The sequence below is a fragment of the Kryptolebias marmoratus genome, linkage group LG15, assembly GCF_001649575.2.
Source record: "Kryptolebias marmoratus isolate JLee-2015 linkage group LG15, ASM164957v2, whole genome shotgun sequence".
NCBI lineage: Eukaryota > Metazoa > Chordata > Actinopteri > Cyprinodontiformes > Rivulidae > Kryptolebias > Kryptolebias marmoratus.
This window is the reverse complement of record NC_051444.1, coordinates 4,158,795-4,177,818: the sequence shown is the minus strand read 5'-3', so window position 1 is coordinate 4,177,818 and position 19,024 is coordinate 4,158,795. Positions and strand designations below refer to the sequence as shown.

Genomic DNA, 19,024 nt, shown 5'->3' with positions numbered 1-19,024 from the left:
GTTAGGGTCTCCACAGGGTTGAAGGGGTTATGGCCATTTGGCCCTGGGCTAGGGTTAGGGTCTCCACAGGGTTGAAGGGGTTAGGGCCTTTTAGCCCTGGGCTAGGGTTAGGGTCTCCTCAGGGTTGAAGGGGTTAGGCTAGTGTTAGGGTCTCCACAGGGTTGAAGGGGTTATGGCCATTTGGCCCTGGGCTAGGGTTAGGGTCTTCTCAGGGTTGAAGGGTTTCGGGCCATTTGGCCCTGGACTAGGGTTAGTGTCTCCACACGGTTGAAAGGGTTGGGGCCATTTGGCCTGGGCTAGGGTTAGGGTCTCCTCATGGTTGAACGGGTTAGGGCCTTTTGGCCCTGGGCTATGGTTAGGGTCTCCACAGGGATGAAGGGGTTAGGGCCATTTGGCCCTGGGCTAGGGTTAGGGTCTTCTCAGGGTTGAAGGGTTTAGGGCCATTTGGCCCTGGGCTAGGGTTAGGGTCTCATCAGGGTATAACTAATTATTCTAAATATTTTTACTAAGAAAATAAGCTTGAACATGATCTTTTAACTGGAAGATTTCTGATTAACAGTAGTTTTTCACTGAATTTGGCACAAGCAATAAAATAAAATGTTACCATTTTGGTGATTTTCTTATTTTTCATCTTCATTCTAACGTTAAGTTTTTAGAACAATCCTAATTAAAAGTACAGCTACACAGAGCCACTAATGTGACTGTTTTTACGTTGTGATTAATAACCAAGGAGCTAATATTGGGGAACTAGATTTATCAAAGGCAACGTTTATTCCTCATCATTTACCCAGGTGTATAACTATCTCATCAGGGTCCGTTTTGAAAAATGGCTGCAGCAATCAATTGTCTAATTCTTTCTCCTTGAAACCATTATTTGAGGATCAGGATTTATTGTGGCGCAGTGCCGCCTGTAGTAATCACACAATGTATAAACAATTAAAACTATCAAATATTATTTACAGAAATTAGGTTCTGGGTATTAAAGCTCAACTTTCTTATCCTGCTGTTAGACGTGGATGTTACGTTTTGCAATAAAGCAAAAAGAGTTTTACACACAGCTTCGCGCAACTCCACAAAGACTGACGACATTATAGATTTTGTTAATGAGAGTTCTAATTAAATGTGTTATACTGAAGCACTCATAAGATATAAATGTTTGTCCCGTTTAATTAAAAAGGAGCCAGATGAGTGTGTGTATTAAACAAACTGGCAGGTGTGTAACCAACAGTAAAAAAAAAACCACATTGATACGGGAGGAAAAATGCATGAACGACTCTGGATGTGTGCTCAGTCTTTTTTGTGTTGGATTGGTGAGTTTTTCTGAGTCTGTGTTAATAAGCTGTGAAGACTCACTGCACCTCCATAATGAGCCCAGTGAAGTGAATCAATCTTGTGTTTTCATTGTGCGCTTTCAATATTTTCTCAAGGTTTACCCCCAAAAAACAAATTAGCCTAATGGTTGGGTACCAAAAAAAAAAAAAAAAGCAATCTGGAATGCAACATCATAAATGACAAATGATGCACTAAAAATCACTCTGCTGGGGTAATTAAACAGTTAAAAGTACCTGAAATTACTAAAGCATGCACTGCTTTCATTATGTACATAATTTTTTCACACAACAGCACTTCTGCAAAAAAAGAATAATCCTTTAAATCAGTTTTGCGCTGTCAGTTTAAGCTTTTTGTTTCTTTATCACAAAGTTTCATCGTCTGCATGTTCTGCAGATAAACATCAAGGACATAAAAGAAGAGGATTAGGGATTATCGCAGAAAAAGAAATCTAATTATAATATACCTGGTCTTTATTTAAAATGTAGTCAGTCTACACTGATTGATTGGCAAACTTGTGATGAAAATTAATTTTGGATAACAAATATATTATATAATAAGCTCAAACTCACATCTTACTGTATAGATGCTGAAATAAAACATCTAAAAACAGACCAGGATATCACGTATTTCTCTTGTTCTGCTCGTTGCAACATCCGTCTCTCTCTCCTTGTAATTTCTTTCACTCACAGATGTTTTCATCTTCAGTTAGTTTTCAGTTCAGCTCTGTTTTTGGTGTAATGTTGTCCTCACAGTGGGTTTGATCTCAGCTGCATGTGTGTTTGTAACGACCGTTGTTCCCGACTCTTATTATCGCCCACCGCTGAAGGAGTGAGGCGGGCAATGATGTTTGTGCGTGTGTGTACGTGTATCCATCTGTTATCAAAATATTACACAAACTAATGGATGAATTTTAATGAAACTTAAAAAGAGTAATCACTGAATGGGCATGCACGGCTCATTAATTTTTGGATTCCAACCAATTAAAGACGGTTGACAAAAAATGGCTATAGCTCAGTCAATTTTACAAATATTGAACTAAGATTAGGTGTGCCTGTACCTGAGAGTCATTCACACCACATACTCTGAAGTCATTTCATGAGGTTTGACAAAAACAGCTACAACTCTGTCCCTCCTCAGCATAAGTTTAAAACCCAGCAATGAAAGGCGGCTGATGATGTGCAATCCTTCAAGGAATTCTAGACCTTAAATTTTTAATACTGTATTTTCTGACTACACGGCCTGCTATTTTAAGATTCCTCTGAGCACACACTGGGGGGGGGGGGGTTGAGTCACAGTGTTCTTTAAAACTCTATCTGCATCACAGTGGTTTAAAGTCAGTGTAGCCAACTTACAGTATGAACTCTGTGGCTACAAGAAGCTTTGGTGACTTCAGAAAATCTGCTTTAAATGAAATTAAATATATCAGTGTATCATTAATAAAAATCAAAGATATTAAATATATCAATAACAGGTGAATGACATTGTTTGTAATGTTTTAATATCAGTTTTTGCATGGTTTCAGCTGATACGAAGAATGGCAGATTATTGATTTGTCAGAAAGATATGCTGGTGTAGATTCTCAGTCCTCCAGGACAGGGCAAATTCAACAAATTTTAAAAACAAAAGCAACCAGACTTCTGCTTTTTTCAGTTTTGTTTCAGTACAGTTGCATTATTTTTTTAAACTTTTTGGATTTGTCAGAAAGAACTGATAAAGTTGTTGTCTTAAAATCCCACAATGCGACTGCAGGGCCTCACATCTGCAGCATTTATTGTTTTCTGTCAAAAAAAGTAGTTTGAAAACCCACACGCAGTTTACAAATCAGTATCAGAGGATTTAAGATTTTCAGAGCACACGTTTGCAATGCCTCTTTTTATTTTCCAGCTGAACTTAGGGAGCTCTGTCACACATAATTATGCTTTCTTTGAAAATACGTCCAGAACCTGCAAGTGTACGCGCCGCAAAGGTCACCCGCACACAGATGTTATGTGTCCTGCCTTTCAGTCACAAAACAGAACTATGAGAAAGGGCCAGTGCTGTTATGACAATCACAAAACTGTCTAAAAGTGTGCAATCAAGAATGTGTCTTTCAAGCCGTGCCAAGATATTCAATGCAGTGTAAAAGCAGATTTAGTGAAGCATTTAGAAGGTAAACAGACAGATGGGTGGCACCAGAAATAGAACAAAAACAGACAAGGGAGCATTTATTTTCCAAGGTGACAGAAAGAGGAGAATTTTATCATTTCAGATTGATATTTAGTGGCAAAATGTCAACTCTTCTCTACAGTCCTATTTTGCAGCTTTGTCTTATTAAAGCTGCAAAACAGGATTGTTAAACGCCCTACAATCATTTTTATACACTCTGAGAAAGGACTCATTTGAAATATCATAGTTTTATATTACATCATTAGTACATTTAGCAACAAACCCACAAAGGAATTATTATAAAACGGTGTGCAGCAGCCTGATAAGTGTGAAAGGTAGTCAAGGAAGAAACGAGATGTGCACACAACTGAGACTTACAGTAACCAGGTATGATCAGCGTCAGTTTTCACACCAAAATCTGTCTATCCTTCTAACACGTTTCTGTTACACAGATTTGTGCCAACGTTAACTCCTGTAAGCCACTGGGGTTTTTTTTCTGCCTACTTAGAGCAAAAAAAGCGAAGTTTAATTTGATTTATTCAGCTTCAGCAGCAGGAAAGCTCCACATGGTTAATCAACAACCTGCATATTTGGTAAAAACAGGTTTTATTATAAGGTTTGACCTGCATTACTTTATGTGAATTCTCATATACAGTATGTCATTTTGTTGTCGTAATTCTTAGATTAGGTAGCATCTTGGAGACTAGCTGGTGATTCAAACTTGACTCTGAGTGTTTGTGACATATCGACCAAAGGGCCACAATTTGTGTGACTGTCGGGTTTTAGGTTTTCTTTGGGGTTTTTGTGTTCTGTTTGTTGTCTTCATGTTTTCTGGTTGTGTTCAGTTATCTTTGTCTTTAGTTATTGTTGTTCATGCCTTGTTTTCTGTCACTATTCACTCCTCAGTAACTCACTTGTCTCCCTGCCACGCCCATCTACACCTGTCCCAGCTTTAGTAATCACACACCTGTGCCCACTTACTCTTGATCCTGTGTTTAAAAACCAGTTACTTACTTCACTTCTCTGCTGGTTCATTGTCTGTTTCTCCGTTCCTGGTTTTTTGCTCTGTGTCCGTTCCTGCTAGATGTACTTTGTTGCTCCGTGCTCCAGGTTGTTATTTTTCCTTCTGTTTTTTTGTTTAGCATTTGCTGCCATGTCAGCTTTTTGTTTTTGTTTATTTTCTTAATTTAAATAAATTAGTTTATTCAGTATGAGTCTGCGCTCTGGGTTTGCCTTCATCTCCACGAAACCTGACAGTGACCAGTGTTTAAAAATCATGAATATTTTTGCGTGCACTGCCTGTGAAACTATATTCTAGGCCGTGAATATTATTTCATTGCCCACCTCCGCCCGCATCATACCCACTTAGGTTAAGAAAAAAAAACAGGTTCTTTTATTTTTAAGTGGCAATAAATAACCCTCCACCCAAGAGCCAAACATTCTACACAACAACAACCCAAAAAAAAAAAGAAACTTTAAAACTTTTTGTAGTTAGCGCTGCAGGGACTGATGAGACACCGCTTCCTGAAGGAAATCTCAGCGTTGGTTTGAGTTGGGTCAAGCACCGGGGGACCGATGTTCAACAGGGGTCACAACAGATAGTGGGTCATAAATATAGAAGACAAGCTGATCTGGCCTATGACAAGGAAAGGGCGGCTCAGCTGTAATGGGTGATAAATGTCAGAGACTCCCGACAGCCTCAGATGAGCGATTGTTAAGCAGCTTTCCTCAGCCTGATCTGCTGAAGGCTCGAGTCACGCTGACAAGCAGCAGAGGAAACATTTTCATGGATAGAACGGTGTGTTTGGATGACCCCCGCTTCCTTGGAGCCGCCATAGGCAAAGTTAGAGTGGTGATTAATCAGGTTGTTAGCATGTTTGATGGAGAGTAAAAGAGAGAGAGGGAAGGAAAAATCTATATGTGCTGAAGGAAGGAGGAGAAAGGTAACAATGAAGAGGAGAACTCAGCCGCTGTGATTCATGGAGGGCTGCCGAACCACTGAGGAGCAATAATTTTTGAAGTTACAGGCCTTGATTGCAATAATGTCCCCATAGCAACTATTATCTTTAATGACTATTATTACTGCTGTCATAAAACGGCAACTGGAGCCAGTCTTATTAAAATATAATATTATGTAACTGCACCTTTTGCTTTCCTTCACTGATTTAAAAAAAACAATCTCTGTTTCAAATTTTGCAACTTTAAACAATGGCTAAAAGGTAGAAATAAACAACTGACATTAAAAAAAGCACATTAAGACACATATTTAATATTTTCCTTTCAGGTCTGTTGTGTTTTGAAACCATTTGATGTTTTTCTTTTTTTCTTTTTGTCTGCGACCAGGAAGGCCAACGAGACGACTGATTTAAAAGAAGAAAAATATTCAGACTCACATTTGGAGACTTTGAAGAGTCTTCTCTTGACCTCACCACCGCCTGAACCTCCACAATCGTCCTCATCATCGCAGTCGCCGCTGGAACGTCCCTCTGCGTCTCCACTTCCTGTTTCAATCTGGTCCAGTGAGCCCAGTTTGGGGATGGACTTCCCCTGCAACAACTGGTTGTGGGGAGGGACAAAAAAGACAAAATAAAGACCTGGAAAAATCAGAAATAAACCAAATCTTATCTGTTAGTTGAAGTTGACAGTTTTAAATGAGTTGTTTGCTTTGTGTGGAAGCGCCCCGGTGCCAGGTTTAATGTTTTTCCATCTCATGTGGATCTTATTCACATTTAATATTCACAGCGGGACATAAAGAACAAGGTCTCGTCGTGGCAAGGGCATAAAAAATAGCTTGTGTTTTCAAAAGCTGATTAGGGGAGAAAAAAAAAGACCAGAACAAAAATAAGAAAAGAGCTTACTGGGTCTTCAATCAGCAACATTTTCTATTTTATTGATAATAAAAGCAAATAAACTGCACAATGATGGCTTGCTTGAAGTAAAAATGGGCTTTTATATCTAATGCACAACATTTTTTTTTCAGAAAGTAATCATCAGGTTGGCATTTACAACTTATTAACTTTTGGACTCAACCCAATTCAAGATGGCCACCAAAGCTAATTGACCTACACGCTCACTGAGGCTTTACCTCGGGGAGTTTTACAGACGCTGAGATAAAATTTGGCATGATTGCAGCTGACATTCACAACAGATACTCCAAGCGTGAACAGATCGTGCACGATATCCCAATATTGCATGAAGATTGTTCATAATGTCATTTCCAAACACTGACAACACCTCCGTTTTTTCTCAGTATAGGATGATTTTAGTTTAAAACTCTGGCTTGAAAGGCAGTGGGTGACATGCATTCCTTCAAGGAATGCTAGATCTTTATTTATGTATTTATTTTCTTGGATTAGGGGAGATCTATAAAGTTTATTTGCTTTTAGAGGGTAAAAATAGGTTCTGAAAGCAGATAAACGAATTAGCACAATCTATTCTTCCACTTGTGACTAAAAATCAGAGGAATGACCTTAAAATATACACTTATAAACAAGTATGTTTATTTTCACAGAACCAACATGGCCCGTATATCCTGAGCACAACCTCTAAATGAATCCATAGCACAAATAACACGGTGTCCATCCTTCGTGGCCCCTGTGGCCTACAGGGCAGCTCAACTTTTTGCTGTACTGCTGTGCTGCAGAATCTCAATCAAAGACTTAGTGAACTCGACACCAGGGGGAAATGCACACACTAATTGGCTCATTTAAATTCATGCTGCATCAATAGAAACAAGAGGGAATGCTTTGTGTTGATCAGAAAGGTGCAGCCAGTTGCTGCTGTGGTTTAAAGTTGCCAGGGTTGCTGTCGAGGCTGAGATGGGACATATGTGAGCCTGTCTGAAGCGTCTCATGCTAAGTGGTGACGTGTTCGATGATGGGACGTGTTGACAGATTAAACAGTCTCAGTTTTCCTTTTTTGTGTGTCGGTAAAAAAAAAAGACCAAATGTTTAACACATTATTGTCATGAATTCAAGTGTTTTTGGTGCTTTGTTTTCAGGGGTCGTGTTTTCTTTTATGTTTCTGTTTGGGTTTATTGTTTCTTTGATTGTATTATTGAGTCATCTGGGTTTTGGTTTAGTTCCTGTTGTCTTTGTTTCTTGTCATTCTCCACTTGTCCCCAGTCAGCACTTGTTTTCCTGCCACGCCCATCTCCACCTGCCCGCAATTGTTATCACTCACCTGTGCCCACTTCCCATAATTATCCTCTGTCCTTAAAACCCGGTCATCTCCTCCACTTACTCGCTGGTTCATTGTTGCTATTTGTCTCTTGTCCCTCAGCTCTTGTCTCGTTCCTTGTCTCGTCTCGCCCTTTTTGTAGTGACGGAGAAACCGAGGCTTCCTGAATCACTGAACCACTTTGAGACAGTTGCTCGGAAAATAACCTATTGTGTCGAAGCACTCGAGACACCCTAAAATAGCGACACCCGGTGGTTGTTTTATGTACTACTGTTGACGTGAATAAAATTGATAACTTTATTTAAATCACGAGTCTGTGTTTCATTCATACCATTTTCATTAAAGCTCATGTTCTCCAATGAAACCTGTGTTTTTGTTTTTATAAACTGAAAGGAGGATGTTACAATAAACACTATCTTTATTAACAATAGTGACACCTTGTTCTGTTGGACTGTAAATCTCATTATTATTCCATGAAGTATTATTTTCATTTAATACTATCTGAGATCTTATAACTTTATGCTATGATGTCATGATAGTGATTCATATAAGAGGCTTTGAGTGACATTCAAAGATTTTTATTTATTCTCACAAATATTTTTAAATACACTCAAAATCACAACCTAACACGTCCACCTTTCCAAAAACCCACAGTTTGGGTGGATATTCAGTCTCATTTTAAAGCCTTGAGAATAAATACAAGACCCGCCCACTCGGGATTCCTGCCAATCAGAGATCCGCATGACACCAGAAAGAACGAGGCCTCGTTTAGGAGCGGTCACGTGATATTTGACCTGTTGACACAGCCACCAAAACACTGCATCACGATACTTCCGCTTCATTTGGCTCCAAACTGTGTCGAGCAGCACATCCCTACCTTTTTGTATTACTTTGGATTTTGTTACGTTTAGTTTTCAACTTTTTGTTTTCGTTCTTTTGTTTACTAGTCCATTTTTCGTTTTTTTTATCATGAGTCTGCGCTCTGGGTTCTTCTCTTTCCCCACCGACCGTCATGACAATTATAGTGAATAAAAGCTAGTTTAAAGTTTTCAAACCAGTCTTTAACAGAAACAACATCTGGGAGCATTTAGTTAAAGAAATAATTTGCAACCTAAGCTTTAAGATTTACCCTATTATCACTTTCCTGGACTTAAAAGATTAACTCGATTCAATTTATACAGAGCCAATTTACAACAAAAGTCATCTGAATGCACTGTAGAAAAACATTCACATTCAGTACATTAAAAAACACCAATTAGTAAAAGTTATCCAAGGAAGCCGGCAGATTGTGTCAAATCTTCACTTCGTCCCGTTGGTGACAGTGAAAAGAAACAACTCAGCTGGAGTTAGAGAGGACAGGAAAGAGGCAGACATACACAGAAGGATTGGTCCAGGTGTAGTTTCCATGGGAAGGAAAACGAAGATAAACATAGAATAATGATAGAAATAATTACAAATACAAACATGGAGAGCTGAATGAGTAAAGACAGCAGCAGAGTGAGGAAATGTGGTCGGTTTGTCCTCCAGCAGCAGGACTAAAGGATACCTAAGGAAACCCAAACCAACCCTAACTATAGGATTTATCACAAAGGAAAGTCTTCAAAGTGGTCAGGGTGTCAGAGAGAGGAGAAAGAGAGGAGCCCAAGAACTGAAAGCTCTGCCTCTCGTCCTCTAAGATGCTTTGAACTGTCTCAGACATTTTATAAACCCGGAAGAGACCGAGTGGACTGAATGGAGCATTAAAAACACACTTTTTACCCTGGCTTTTAACCCAGAGTGAGTTATCATCTGTGTTTTAATCTTTCCCTTCTTAACTTGTACTATTTAAATCATTTTCTGTAGCTCCTTTTTTTTGTCGATGATGTTTCATTTCTTTTCTCTTTTACAGCACTTTGGTGAGCTGTTATGTTGTTTTTAAGTGCTTTGGTAATAAAGTGGTATGGCATGCATTCTGTTCTACTTTTAGAAACTCTAGGAACCACGATTAAACCTGCAGTCTGAGAGTGAAGTGCTCTGTTAGAAAAATATGTAACAATAAGTCCTTAATATAAGAAAGCTTGGTTGTTGAGAGCTCTGGATGTTAAATTTTATTGTGAATCTGACAGGAAGCCAATGGAGAGAAGCTAAACTTGGATAAATCTGATTTATTTCTCACCAGAACTCTGGTAGCAGCATTTTGGACCAGCTGAAGACTTTTTACAGAGTCCTTTTGGACACCCAGATAATAAAGTATTATAATAGTCCAGATTAGAAGCGATAAATGCATGGAGCAGTTTTTCTGCATCAGTTTGGGACAAGATGTTTCTACCTGGTTACCATAATGAAGGCGAGTCAGTTCTGCTCAAATAAGTCCTTCAGTTTGCAGATTTGCAGTTCTCAGATAATTTATTCAAAGTTAATTTCTCGCTTGTTTATTTCTAATAAAAATATGATCTAAACCATACTCACAAACATAAAGCAACATGAATTTCAGACACGACTGTTTATCTCAGATGAATTTACCTTTTTTTTCTCAGAAGAAATAACAGATGTTTAGTTATCAGAGAAATATTTTGGAATAAAGCAGATGTTTTGTTAGAAATCATAACAAATAAATGAGAATATCATCACATGCGAATTACATTTTTTTGGCTTAAAATATGAAGACAGGATGGCAGCCATCATTCTCACCAACATCTGATGATAATACAAGCCTTCCTCAGTTTATTTTATGATCATAAGCAAATTTGCTGGAGCAGAATTCAAATATTGGTCAATCAATTTATTTATCTTTGCTCACAAATAATCTAACGTTGGTGAAATTTTGACCAGATCTAAACAGAAGAAGAATGAATCCAGTTCACTCCATTATCGTTTTAGGTAGATCACCATCCTGCAAACGTCTTTTGAAGCCATTATATAAATAAAATATCTCTTGTTTTGCTTCTTTTTTCTTTCCTTTCAAACACTTTGCAAGTTCAATAAAATGGAATAAAGAATAAAATGTTTCTGGCACCAAAAACCTCCTGATTAATTTAGTCTTTTGCAGTTAATTTGCACCTTTTCTTATTGTCTGTATGTGCGTGTGTGTGCGTGTGTGTGTGATGGAGGTGGATGTCAGCTCAGTTCATGACCAGAAAAAAAACATCAATTACATAAATCAGTGCACACGCTGATTCTATTGTACACGTGAGTGAGCGTGCGCACGTCATATACATTACACAGCACATTCCTCTCGTAAGTCACCACAACATCGGTGCAACTTATTAACGCTGCGAAAAATGCTCGGAAGTGCTCGTGCGAATGTGCACGGAATTACGGGCAGAGGTGAAAGGTGAGGTTCTGTGAAGACGCCATGTTGAGAATTTTTATGACTCTCTCGCGCAGATGTTGATTTTTAATGCTTTCCATCTGCATTTCGGAATCATTCTTTTCATATTCCCATTCATCCGTCACTGATCTTGACTAAGTAGGGGAACGGCTCTCTGTTTCCTTTTGGACCAAATGGAAATGCATCATTACTATTCCACAGCCGAGACTGCAGGAAAACACGAAACAGCAAAGCAGCTATTGACAAATCCATCATGCAATCTGAGTGAACAAACTGTGGATTTCATCATCTGGCTCATCAGCAGCTCTTTCCTATGAATTATTTGTTGGCTCCTCTCCTTTTTTGCCTGCCCTCTCCTCTTGATGTGGTAAAACCCATCAAGAATTTCTAAGCAGGGTCTGTCCCTCCCTGTGTCTCTCAATCAAAATCAGGGGCAGCAGCTCCTCGCCCCGTCTGCAGGCTGAATTATTTACCACTCATTGATGTGGTGGTTGACCAGCAGTTTTGCTTGTGAATTATTCATACCCCTCTCTCCTCTTAGTCCAAAGGATTAACGCCGAGAATTTATTCACATTTTTTATTTGTTGTGCTTCTAAATTTGCATGGTACAAAATAGCATTTGAATGTTTATAAAAAGAGCCACAGAGGGAGCAAAGACAATCTTATTAATAGGTCTCAACTTAATAAAAGACACAAGAACAGTTTGTTGTGGTCCATCTGCAAAGGTGAAGGTGATGGGATTATATTTTTGCCTTCGTCTGTGCGTCTGTTTGTACCGTCAGCAAAACGTCTCATGAACCACTAAAGAAATTTTATTGATTATCATATCTACAACTGATTAACATTCAGAGTCAACCCGATTCAAGATGGCCGCCACAATAAAGTGACCTTGCAAACACAAAAATGGCCATAACTCAGCCAGTTTTACAGATATTAAGCTAAAATTCGATGTGGTAATAGCTGAGAGTGATCCACAACTTATATTCTGAGAGTTAAATGACTGCACAAGATCTGTGTTTAAAACTTTAAGATTAACAATTGGTATCAACTCTGTCTGTTAGCAAAATATCTTGGGAACCGATCAAATGATCAGCTTTAGATTCAACCCAATTTAAGATGGCCGCCACAGCGAACTGACCTTAACAAAAACGGCTACAGCTCAGCCAACTTTACAGATGTGGTGGAAGCTAAGCTTCGTCCTAAACGCATACTTTGAAACCTTATCGTTAACTGTTGGGATTCATTCCTTTTTTTGTCTGTTAGCAAAATATCTCATAAACCACAGGATGGATTTCAATAAAAAAATCTCTCAAAGTAATCACTGTTTGTACATCTACAACTGGAATCAACTCAGTTCAAGATGGCCACCACAGCGTATTAGCCTTAGCCTACATAAAAATGGCTACAACTCAGTGAATTATACAAATATTGAGCTAAAATTTGACGTGGTTGTAGCTGAGAGTCATTTACAACACTTACTGGAAGTGCTAGCACATCATGTAAGAAAGTAAACAAGTTTAAGGTTTGACCAAAACAGATATAATTCCATCGTTTCTCAACATGAGACCATTTTAGTTTAAAACTCTGGCATCAAATGCAGCAGGGGAGAAATGCTCGGCCTTTAATTTAGTTATTTCCTGTTGAGGAAATGTTTGAGACTGTTACCGCAGACAAATCCTGAAACATGCAGCATCTAAAGTGTATTAAAGTGCGACGTGGCGCATCAAACCGGCCGCATGCAGCACGATGATTGGTTTGTTTGTTTGTTTGTTTGTTTGTTTAACCCAGACTCATTGTGACATCCATTACACCACGAGATAAGGGCAGTAAATAATAACATTCGGAGACAAATCCAGCTAAGCTGCGTACCTGTAGATAACTTTATCTGAAGTGTTTGCTTACAGTCTGAGCTGCGGCAGCTTAATCCTCTGTGTGTAATTGGCCAAAATTTATGGCATTCCAGCTCTGCTATTTAGCAGAATGTAGAGTTTGTCTTTCTGTCTGACTGAGGAAATGCAACACAATGAACAGTTTCAGACAAAATAGTCACTGTCAAGTCATTTTTCTAATGTTTGCTTTAATAATGCTTTTGTTAATGCCCATTATTGTTGCTCGTCTCTTGTGTGGTAACAGAATATCTCATGAACCAGTGAACTAATTTTAGCAAAAGTTGCAGAAAGCATTCTTTGGATGTGCATCCAGAACTCATTCAAGATGGCTGCCACAGCCAAGTGACATTACAAAACACAAAACTGCCTATAAGTCAATTATTTTACAGACACTGGCCTAAAGTATGGTGTGGAAGTAGCTCAATATATTCTGAGCACTAACCCATCGTGCAAGATATTAGTTTAAAACTTTGCCATGTTTGTTAGCAAAATATCTCACGAACCACTGGACAGACTTTAATGAAACTTGCAGGACGTAATCAGGGGATTAACTTTCACAGTCAATCCAATTCAAGATGGCCACTAAAGCTCTTCGATATTAAACAAAATAAAAATGGATGTGTGATTTTTTTTAATTTTTCAATGTTTTGGATCATTAAATCTACTTAAAGTGTTTAATATTTCTGTATTTTTAAAAGCATTACATGTCCAAACTGTGTAAGTTTCATCACTGAATGCTGGTATTAACACTTTTCTCCAAAGGTATAAAAATTTGCATTTTAAGATTTGAAATTTACCGTTTCAGAGCGTCCTGATATTTGCAACATGACTGTCAACAACAAAGCAGAAATTTATTTTATAAATCTAAATAAAAGGCCTTCAACCTCAGCGTTTACTAAAGTTGCTTCCCAATGTTTGCTGATTGAGATCCATCATTCACAACCGCTTTTACTTTTCCGTGCTTTGCTCCTTAATCGATGTTTTAGAGTGCTGGTTTGGATTTGTGCTTCTCCTGATGGCAGCAAACGAACCATTTGACCTCCTTTCTTTTTCACGGTTTCTCATGTTCCCGTTCAGGGATTCTCTTTCTTGCACCTGCTCTCGCCTCCTCGGCTCTGAGAACTTTGGCTTCGGGCGTTACTGCGGCTGAATTCAGCGGCTGGAATTGATACAGCTCAGCACCGCCGTGACCCTTCACGGCACTGTTTGCTTCAGGGGATTCTGGAGGGGAACAGTCCTCCATCCTTAAAGAACCCTTTGTAGCGCGGGCGCCTGACAATTATGGGATCCCTCTTTTTTCTTTAGCCACAACGCTGCGAAAACCCTGCCTCACAACCCCCCATCGACTAATTCCTCCTCTTAAAACACATTCTGTCCTTCCTAATTTCTCCAAGTTCCTGTTCAAAGATTTAAGTCTTGACATTAGAATGTAAAGTTAAATTATATATGGGATGGTTTGAACCTACAGCGTATAAATGAATCTGAATTAAACTGAGTAGATAATTGAAATTGATTTAAAGTTCAGGAAAAGGTTAAGACTCATTAAAGAGTGAGGAAATCATAGGAAACAGTCTGATAATGATATTTATTGCTTCTTTCTGACTTCCTTATTTAATGAACCGCCGGCTAAACTCACTGGAACAATTTAAAACATGTTGTATACATAAAAATAACTCTTTTAAGCTCCTGAGACGAGAATATGACAAAATGCACAAACAAAAGATTGGGTCTCAGGAGGTTAAACTAAAATAAAAATTAAAAAAAGTATTTATTTTTTTGGTTTTTATTCTATTTTTTAAATACAAAGGAAAAACATCTGAAGCTGTCATGGTTTAACATGCAGAAAATGTTCTAGGTTTCCCATTAGTAAGATATTTAACCATGTGCCCTCCTCCCTGAAAAGTAGGTGTTCGTGTAGCTGCTTCTGTCGTCTGTGCGTGTCTGTTAGCAAAATATCTGTTGAACCGTTGGATGGATTTTAATAAAACTTTCAGAAAGTAATCACTGGCTGTAACACAACTAGTCAATCCAGTTCAAATTGGCTGCCACGGTTATTCAACCTTGAAAAGCATATAAATAATTAGAAAATAGAAATATTTACTTTTTAATTTGATGTGGTAGTAGCTGAGAATCCTCACAAACACAAGTGCTAACAAATTACATGATTGTGTGTAATGTTATTATAGGATTTGACCAAAAATGGCCATATTGTTGTCATTTTTAAACATAGAAAGATGATCTTTTCTTCAAACTTTGGCACGAACAGCAGCGGGTTGTGACTTGTTTTTAAATGAAGCTGGATGTTGATAATGTTTTGTTAATTTCATGAACATCAGGATGAATATGTGAGTTTTGTTTTATATTATATATATGTTTACGTAGCAGTAGGATGAAAAAGTTCTGGGCTCTTGGCAGAAGTCGTTGAGTAGGACAGCCTTATTTTAATCAGAATTTTGTCCTAAAATTCCCATCATCTTGTGGTTTCCGCTCTCGCTGGCTGACCTGCTGCCTCCTTCCTGCTGCTCCTCTCGCTGTGGATAAACACACTGTCAGCGCAGCTGCTGCCGAGAGGGAGATGGGAAATGACAGTGTGCGTCTCGGGAGCCGACACATATTCTGACACGTTTTTTTTCCCCCCTCTGACTGGCAAATATGATCATTGCACGATCTCTTCTCTGCCCTCCATTCACAGATAGAAGAACAAGTTCAAAGAGAATACTAATGAGCTTAAGAATCCAGTCACATCTTGATTTATCGCTCAGATCTCCGAAGGTGCAATTCGTTTTGCCGTATGACACCCTGCACCTCTTTGGGAAATGTCCCGAGAATCTGACAACAAATCACCAAGAGTTCGTCTGAAACTCTGAATTCTTTGACACCAAATCCGAGTCTGTAAACTAAACGGTTGAATCTGCAGGATAAAAAAGTAATAATGCTCCAACATTAATAGGATACACTAACATGGCAGTCACCATGTAGATGCAGGCAACAAATATTGGTTAGCTGACAGCAGGAGGTCCGTGTAAAGCATTAGATGACAGGAAAGTGAATTTTTACATTTTTTCTGAATTTTCAGTTGGGAAACATTTATTTGGTTTAAGAAAACAGTAACGCCAGAAATTAAATTAAATGGATTTTTTTGAGATAATGTATATCGCCCTCCACCTTCCATGCCAGAATTTAAACTAAGCTTATTTTATGTTGATAAATGATGGAGTTAGCCATTTTGGTCAAACGTAAAAAAGTATTTTCTGTGCAATATTGCAAAATTGCACCTCCTTGCACAACAAATATAAGCACTCGCAGAGAGATTTCTTGTTTCAAAAGTGCGGCATTTAATTTCCTTGTTGAATTTAACAAAATATTCTCTGAGTTGGCTTCTTACAAATCTCAAAAATAAACAATTTTGTGGCAAAGAAAACTGTTATACGCCTCTCTCCTTCACTGCAAAAAAAAAAACAACAATCAGCCCTGCAGCAGCTGTCTTGATCTCACTCAGTGGAGCCATAAACAATAAAATAAGAAGAAAACAAATAGTTCTTCTGCAATTTGTAATATTTAATGCAGTTTTAGATCAATAGTCATCATTTAGCAAATGATTAATTCATTCAATATATAATAGGCTCCAACATCCCAGCCCCTATTTGGTAACCTTAGCAAAGTGACAATTACAAAAATAATAGTCAAAAGGAGCCTACTAACAAACAAAACATTACAAAAGGACATTTTTTTTTTTTTTTTTCAATATGAAAGTTCATTAAGATTTTTTTTGTCCATCAAAATGATCAAAAGTTCATTCATGAATGACTCTGAGCTACTACCACACTAAATTTTGTCTCAATATCTGTAAAACTGACTGAGTTAGAGCTATTCTTGTGTTGGCTAATGTCGACCGGCTGTGGCGGCCATCTTGAATTGAGGTAACTCTAATAAAGTAATCAGTTGTAGTGATTAAAATCTGAGAGTTTCATTCAAATCTGTCCAGTGGTTCAGGACAAATTTTGCTAACGATACAGATAAAGAAACACACACAGACACGTCGTCCCTTCGGGTTCAGGCAATAACTAAGCAATTTACATCCAGAAATAAATGAGCAAATTTGCATTTCTCTTATTGTTTTTGTTCTTCGCACTTGTATTTGTTAACTTCAGTGACAGATGCCAGAATTAAACAGTCGAACTGTGGGGCTCTCAGCTGTGAACAAGCAAGAAAACAAGACAACAGGGTGTTCCATAAAAGTGATAGTTAAGAAAATACACAATAAACCCAGTGTTTACTTTTAGACACAGTGTGTGTGTGCGTGTGTGCATGTTTGTGGGTAATATTCATTATTCTGCCTACCTGTGGGGAGAAGGTGCCTCTGAAATAGGTGGTGCATGATTTAATGCTCCAGTAGCATTTTCCAGATGGCAGGAGTGAGGAAAATGTGTGTGTGTGTGTGTGTGTGTGTGTGTGTGTGTGGGCTGGATGACTGGTGTCCTTGATTATGCTCTGGGCTTTCCTTCTGCAGCGGGTAATGAAGATATCATACAGCCACAGTAGGTCTGCGCCAGTAAATTTTTGATGGAGGCAGTTTCCAGCCGTGCACGGTCCAGTACAGTCACAAGCACCATCCCAGATACAGTTATGTATGCAGGCAGCCAGAGTACGCGCTTTACGGCGCAGCGATGATAGTTAAGTCAAGCCTCGGTTGTCGTGCCAAAGCTTTCGAGACGCCTCACAAACTGCAGTCTTTGTTGTGATTTTCTGAGCTGGCGGTGGAAGCAGCTGGTATTTTGAGGACGTCTGTACTGCCTCCACATGCAGCGATGACTTCAAAAGTTCATAAAATATATAACGCGGCCGGGGCCTGTGAGGACTGGACCGAAGAAAGAGAAGACGCAAATGTGTGTTCACAGCAAATATGTCCAATTAAACATTTTACATATATAACGCTGGAACTCTGAATCCAATTCCAGACATTAGATATGAAACATTCATGCCTGCGTGTGGCTGTGCGGGTTTGAGCTTATTGAACGGTGCAATTTTTCTAATTACTTAATGCACGACTGCAACAGTGCAGCTGTAATTAACGTCATAAAATCGTGTTTTATTGCACCTGAGGAAACCTCTCCCCCACGCAGCTCATGAAGATATCAGAAGCTGCATCAGCATTTTGTTTTACCATATAAATGTATGCCAAACCAACACTTTGTGCTGTTTTATGTCTGTAAATGGGAGCAAATGAAAATGTTTTAAAGGTATTTTTCTCATTTATTTCTGCTGTATATTTGGTGAGACTAAAAAAAAAAGATTACCTGATGCAGTCAATTATTGTGGCTAAAAAGCAGAAAGGAAAGAAGTTTAAACAGGACTATTATTTTCTTATTTATTCACTTCGACAAGTTGGATTCCTTAAATTGACTGACCAGAAGCTAAATGAACCCGTGGTAAAATGGAGTCTCGTTCATGAGTGATGGTAAGATGCAGAGGGAAATGGATCGATGGCTCGGGGCCTCATCTGCAGTAATGAGGGTGTCGGTCCGGTCTGTCATGGTGAAGAAGGAGCTAAGCCCAAAGGCAAAGCTCTCGATTTACTGGACCGCCCTCACCTATGATCATGAGGTGTGGATCATGACTTTAAGAACAGGAAACTGGATACAAGCGGCTGAAATGAGCTTCTTCCATAGAGGCGGCCGGGCTCAGCCTTAAAGATAAGGTGAGGAGCTCGGAGTAGAGCTGCTGCTCCTCCACATCGAAAGGAGTCAGCTGAGGTGGTTCGAGCGTCTGATTAGGATGCCTCCTGGTTGCCTCCCTCTGGGACAAACCCAGAATTGGCTGGATGGATAATGTATCCTCTTGAAAAAGGTCTGAGAGGGATTTTAAAGTAAGCACCGACTCTGAATCCAGTGCTTATAGGCATATTATTAGGTAGGTAGGTAGGTACATTTATTTATATAGCACTTTTCAGCACGAGGCGACTCAAAGTGCTTTACAACACAAGAACAAAATTACAGACAGAGTTACAGAAACAAAATTACAGAACTAATTGTCTAAATAAGCTAAGCTAAACTAAACAGATCTAAGCATGACTAAATGTACAGAACTAAACTAAGCTAAAACTAAAACTAACAGTACTGAACTATCTAAAAGTACCCCAGGCCCGCTATACAGCCGAAGTAAAACCAGA

General features: G+C 38.8%; 1 protein-coding gene across 1 annotated transcript in view; it reads right to left on the bottom strand.

Moving 5' to 3' along the window:
- gpc5a (glypican 5a) overlaps positions 1-19,024 on the bottom strand; it is a 164,208-nt gene that overhangs the window by 66,675 nt on the left and 78,509 nt on the right. The window contains exon 8 of the mRNA XM_017440511.3: positions 5,871-6,033. Within this exon, the coding sequence (XP_017296000.1) occupies positions 5,871-6,033 (163 nt within the window). The remainder of the gene's footprint in view (positions 1-5,870; positions 6,034-19,024) is intronic.